This window comes from Populus nigra, chromosome 9 (genome assembly GCF_951802175.1).
Source record: "Populus nigra chromosome 9, ddPopNigr1.1, whole genome shotgun sequence".
Lineage (NCBI taxonomy): Eukaryota > Viridiplantae > Streptophyta > Magnoliopsida > Malpighiales > Salicaceae > Populus > Populus nigra.
Window position 1 is genome coordinate 10,475,683 of NC_084860.1, and position 6,000 is coordinate 10,481,682.

Consider the following 6,000-nt stretch of genomic DNA (forward strand, 5'->3'; position numbering starts at 1 on the left):
CTTACCATCCATATCTCTTGAACTCATTGTTCATCAAGTGTAACAACAATGATTTTATTGTATTCTTATTTAGTGGCATATTTTTTGGTTAATAAAATAAATATTAAGAGTGTGTTTGGTATTGCGGTAGTTGTTGTGGTTGTGGTTTGGAAAAAGTTGTTTTATAAAAAGTACTTTTAGTTAAGGTTGGTTTGAAAAAAATAGGTGTTTGGTTAAAACTGTGGTTGAAATTAAGGTTGAAGAAAAGATAGTTTAATGTGTTTGGTTAATAATGCTTTTGAAATTAAGGTTATAAAATAATTTAAAAAAATATATATTAATATGAATGGTTTTAAATTTAAATATTGTAGAATTAATTACTCCTATTACATCTGAAATAAAAAATACTTTTTATTATTCCATTAAACTATTTATAATTCCATTACGTACAAAATTCATCCGATAAAAATTACAGTTTTCATAATTTTTTTAGCGTAGATAAAATATTATTAGGTATAAATTTGATATTACAATGCGAGTGAATTTAATTAATTCACTTTATACTAGTGTTTTTTAAAAAAAAATGTTAAAAAAATTAACACACTGAAACAAAAAAAAAAAGAATTTCACGTGAACAGTGCAATTCACACTGTTCACATGCTCCACTGTTCAGTGAATTGTGGAGGCATGATACACTGTTCAGTGAACAATGTGGCATGATAGAATTGAGAGCCGCGCGAGAAAGCAGCATTTTTCTGCTTTCCATCTGCCTATGTTTCGCATGCAATTTATTGTGGGACCCATGCACAGTAAACAACTTTTTTTCTTTAACCAAACATTTGCTCAGTGCGTTTTTGAAGAAACACAACCTCTACCTCATAGCCAAACGCAACCTAAGTCTTTTCCATTGGGCATGCTAATATGTTGACCAAGAAAAATAGTTTTTGGTTAATTAGGCTACTTGCTTTTCATTTCTTGTTTCCAACTATAACTAGAAATTGAATCATGAGCATAATCAGGTATTAGCCTTGCAAAATCAAATAAAATATAGAGATACCAACCCTCAAACCTTCAAAAAGTTATATGTTTCATCCATCATCACATATAGAAGAAAGTAAGTGTTTTAAAAAAAAGAAAATAAACTTGCTGGAATTTAAAAAAAAGAAAAAAATTAGTGAAAGAAAGTAATAAAAACTAAAAAGAATGATAAATTGTGTTGAAAGTGCTTGTATAAGGCTAACCCTTTTTCCTAATAGCTAATGGCCTATATATATTGCTTCAATACTAGAGTTCTATGCAAATACTTAAATCCAATCCTATATAGATTTATTCATATTAAATAAGAAGATTAAATGATAAATCCTAATACAAATTGAACACTATCTTATCTCCTTATTAATAACCATATAAATCCTAACTAATTTATAACACTAATCAATTTAATTTATTAAGAGCTCTTACTCAGAACAGGACTAAACCTTCTAGTTGATTACACAAACTCTAGCTAATATAGCCAATTATTTTCTCTTAGTTGATCATGACTCTTGGTCAATTAAGGTAATATCAATAATCCTATGCCTCGAGGACCTGTTACTGACCAGCAATCAAGGAAAGGATCGATATGATTAAACTAGCCTAACATTTGTGATAAATGAGGCTAGATAGTGGACATATAGCAGGATGATAGCTAGATATTAGACCTATAACACAACCAATATACCATTGCCCATACCTTGAATGGTTGATCAACTTTATCTAATTCCCAAAAGAATAAAAATTGTTGATTTTTAAGTAGTTCTCTAGGGAATACAAGTGTCAACAAAGGAACGTGATGCTAAATTCACATATTTGAGTGGTGGTGGTGTTGGTAATCCCTTCATAAAAGTAAGGTTGTTTGGTTAGTCATTAACCAAAACTACCTTCCATTGGTTCTCTATAATGCTCCCCAATTCAATCAATAGTTGAGAGGAAATAAAAGCACAATTTCATAAGCACTTTATAGAACAAAACAAGAGGTAACATTAGCTAACTTAACCAGAATTGTTAGCAACCCAAGAAAAACCATAGGCAGCTATGCACTCCAATTTAGGACTCCCTATAGCTATAAAAGAACAGGAGTGCAACAAGTTAACTCTAGAGAGGATGCAATGAGATATTAGATAGAGGTTCATCGGAAACAAATAAATTGCTATCTATATCCTTATAAACAATGCCGCTTGGTATGAAAAAGATAATGGGAAAATGAGCAAAAAAGTAGCCATTATAGGGAACTTACCCGTTTGGCTACTTGAATGAGGTTGTAATGGCCCATTCAATTATTGACTCAGATTCTAAAGAGGAGTTTGAGGAAGATCAGCAACAGCTAATCTTAGTCCCAAAACTCGAAAAGAGAAGACCATTTGAGATAGTTGTATTAAATGGCATGATCTTTCTTATAGTGTTCGATAACTTCCTAATGAAATTAATTTTGCTAACAGAGTGGTGTAATTGTTTCTTATTTTATAGAGGTTGTGTTTCCATAATGGCTTTTGCTTTGTTTTTCTCCATCATACTAATGCACCAAAAATCCTAAGTTCCCCTGACATAAAAAAAATAGAATAACTATGGAGGGACTAAAATTTTACCTTGACATAAAACTCCAGGCACTATTATATATGCGCTATTTAAGAATTCAGACAAAAATCCAATGTTAATAAGACCTCTGGAATGCACAAGTAACTTACCCAGTAGTAAATGAAATAATGTGCTGAAACAAAAAAATTGTTTACTGAGGTCATTCCCAGCATGCTTTGCAGATTAAAGACAACTAATGAATGAAATTCACACATGCGCTGTACAAAGAGACAAAAGAGCGCTTGAATTAGAAAGGGAAATAAATTGAGGTTGATTGATTCATTAGCTGTTAGGTTTGAATAAATGAAAACATAAATCAGAACCTAAAAAACAGAGACAGAAAAGCTCTATACACCTACATTTCACTACCAATATCTGGCCAGCATTGGTGACTTTTCATGCATAATATTGCTTACAAAATCAACCAACCAGAAGGGAAAGGGGTAAAAGAAACCGTTGATGGATGGGCAAACAATCTTCACAATCTTGTTCATGCAATCACCTTCCACTGGCTTGAATGAAACATCAACTTTTCTTAGCCTAGTCTTCTAGGAAGAAATCCAGCACCAAGTACAACAATGTTCATTTCATACACATCAGGAACTGTTAAAAGTTAAATCAAGAAGAGGGAATCAAAATAAAGAAAATATGCTGAAACAGAGACCTCAGAACAAAATGTTAAAGTTACCATAGCTACAATATCAATGAGAATATTACGTTAGACTAGCTATCTGAAGAGGAACAGTAGTGCAGAAGATGAAATAATAAAAAATGCAAAGCAATGTAGATGATTGAGGTCATTAACCATTCTCCAGTTTCAAGCACAGCCCCGCAAAGAATGAACCAGCATAAAACAATGCACAAAAGATGGGATTTATAATAGAAAGTACCAGTTATGGGGTTGAGGGTTTCATTGTTGAGAAACTAACATAATTAAATCCAAACCATGACCAATAAGAATGTGTCAGAATGCTTTTGTCCAAGCATCTAATTATGAAAATGTTTTTAAAATAAAAACCCTGCAATAGATTCATGAAATTCATTGCAGTTGTTACTTCGCACTTGCCATAAATAATATTTCTTCTTTTAAAATAAACAGTGCACCATTCACATTAGTAATCGTGTAAGAGATCCAGGAAACATCAAGGTGAGTGATGAGGTTGTTAAATACTTCATATGTCATAGCATTGCATCCATAATGAAAAATAAGAGGGGGGGGGGGGGGGGGGGCAAAAAAAACAGATACTGGTTTATGGAGAAAAGCCAAGTTGTTGCTAAGAAAGTGACATGGAGCAACTAAAAAGTGTCATGAAGTTTACCTAACTGCAGATTCACTAACTTCAGAGCTTGACCTCCACATCAACTCCAGCAGGAAGGTCAAGTTGCATCAATGAATCTATTGTTTGTGCAGTTGGGTACAGAATATCTATAAGACGTTGATGGGTTCGAATCTCAAAATGGAACCTTGCATCCTTGTGCACATGGGGGGATTTAAGAACACAGTAAACACGCTTCTTGGTTGGTAATGGCACAGGACCCATGGTCTTCGCATTGGTGGTCCTTGCAGCATCCATTATCTGCTTGCAGGAGTCCTCGATCAATTTGACCCAAAAAGATCTTAGCTTGATTCTAATTTTCTGCTTCGGTGCCATCTATAAGCAACATGAAGACAAAATGAAAACTCTATGCATGTGATATGAAGAGTGATTACATAGTTAAGGGAGGCCAAAATAAAAGATCATAAGGAATAAGATGAGGGTCATTCAGGCATCAATTGACCACAGATGCAAAGATATTTGAACAAGTAGGCTCACTCAAGGCGTGTATATCAAAGAAAAGCTGCCATTTGGAGCAAATCCTATAAAGTTATAACCCAGAAATAATGTTACTTCCCACCAGCCAGGAGAAACTTCATAAGCAGCCGAACAGAGGGTTGAGTTTGGAGGACATGCACTCTTACTTAGCACAAAACAATAAGTGTTATGGGTAAATATTTCAACATGGAAAACATTATGAAAACAAGCACTCTTACTAAAATTACTTTTGATTCATTGATTATTGAGGATAGAAATAAATTGGGAAATAAACTACATATCTAACTGTTGAAGTATTTTGGTATCCCAGATAGTAGTAATACAACAACAACAACACAAGCTAAGAATACCCCAAGGGACACAAGCTCATTAATTTTCTACATTCTGTGACAATATCTAAAACAATAAGGCAGGTAGAAATATATACCATGTCTGCATCTGCAGCAATGCTGACTGATTGATGACTGGGAGTCTCAGAATCTCCAACCTACAAGATCCAGGATTAACAAGTGAATTGAGTAAAGATAATATTGATGTATTTTTTTCATCACAGGAAAGCAGAGAACTCGTTCTCTTCATAATGTAAACTATACTTGATTGTTGAGAGTGAGAGGAGAGAGTTAGAGAGAGACCTGAAAGGTATCAGATTCAGGTCCGTCAAGGATATCTGGAAGTGGGTCTAGAGTGGTTTGAGAATCCAAAGCTTCAGGAGCAGCAAAAACTCTACACGTTGAAAGGGAGGAGGGTTTAAGGGTAGTCTTCAAGACATTGTTGTTAAAAGAAAAACAAGAAGTCGAGAGCTTTGTTGTTTTACAAGGAAATGAAGAAGAAGTCGTAAGAGAAGGGATTAACGTTGTAGTGAATGAAGATGCAGACATCATTTTTTGTTTTTTGAATCAATCTATCAAGTGGCCACTCCTCTCTCTTCTTCTTCTTCTTCTTATCTTTTTGTTGTGCTCCTGCCTGCGTGAACCCCTCTACCTGTTTATTGGACTTGGATTATCCAATTGTTTTTCACATTTTTATAAATAATTTTGTTCTCGTCTTGGGATCCACTTAAAGCCCACACCTGATCTGGCGTGGCTGCACACCGACTTTATTCTTTCGCATGGGCTTAGCCCTTACCAAACTCATCCAGGACAGACAGCCACACACAGGTCGTCGTCCTTCCCCCGGAGGAAAGGACCTGGGATTTATTTTCCAAGCATCTAATATGTTTGAAGATAATAATGATCGGAAGGATCATATGAAGAAAAGAAATAATTTGGAAATAATAAAAGCTACTCTTTATTTTATAGCTTTATGCTTCTATACTGCAAATTTATTATCTTCACTCATTGCTTAACATGTGTTAGTTTTATATTTATGTGAGTGTTGTTTTTTACTATATCAAGGCCTATTAACCGCTCGTCTACGCTTAGTTTTTGCGAGCATGTGTTTAGGAATTTCAAAGAGTTTACTATGTCATTCAAATTAACAAAAGGACCAATTGTTTACTTGAGTTTTATGCAAATCTTAATGACTCTATATTATTTTTAGTATTAATGAAATTACATTTTCTTATAAAAAAATATTTTAATATGTTTTGGTATGT

The 6,000-nt window shown here is 33.8% G+C and overlaps 1 protein-coding gene across 1 annotated transcript; it reads right to left on the reverse strand.

Moving 5' to 3' along the window:
• Window positions 1-2,839: 2,839 nt before the first annotated feature.
• Window positions 2,840-5,478, reverse strand: LOC133702939 (small ribosomal subunit protein uS10c-like). The gene is made up of 4 exons (XM_062127278.1): window positions 5,039-5,478; window positions 4,834-4,893; window positions 3,912-4,244; window positions 2,840-3,195 (listed from the first exon to the last, which is right to left on the reverse strand). Exons 1-3 carry the CDS (start codon window positions 5,285-5,287, stop codon window positions 3,933-3,935), a joined length of 621 nt encoding a protein of 206 aa, XP_061983262.1. The 5' UTR covers window positions 5,288-5,478; the 3' UTR covers window positions 2,840-3,195; window positions 3,912-3,932.
• Window positions 5,479-6,000: the final 522 nt, after the last annotated feature.

Bases quoted from the DNA above. Each gene is read 5' to 3' on its own strand.
- LOC133702939 (XM_062127278.1), bottom strand. From the start codon at position 5,287: ATGATGTCTGCATCTTCATTCACTACAACGTTAATCCCTTCTCTTACG. The intron at 4,894-5,038 runs GTCTCTCTCTAA...TGGATCTTGTAG, and splicing joins CTGAATCTGATACCTTTCAG to GTTGGAGATTCTGAGACTCC. The intron at 4,245-4,833 runs GTATATATTTCT...TGTTGCTTATAG, and splicing joins TTGCTGCAGATGCAGACATG to ATGGCACCGAAGCAGAAAAT.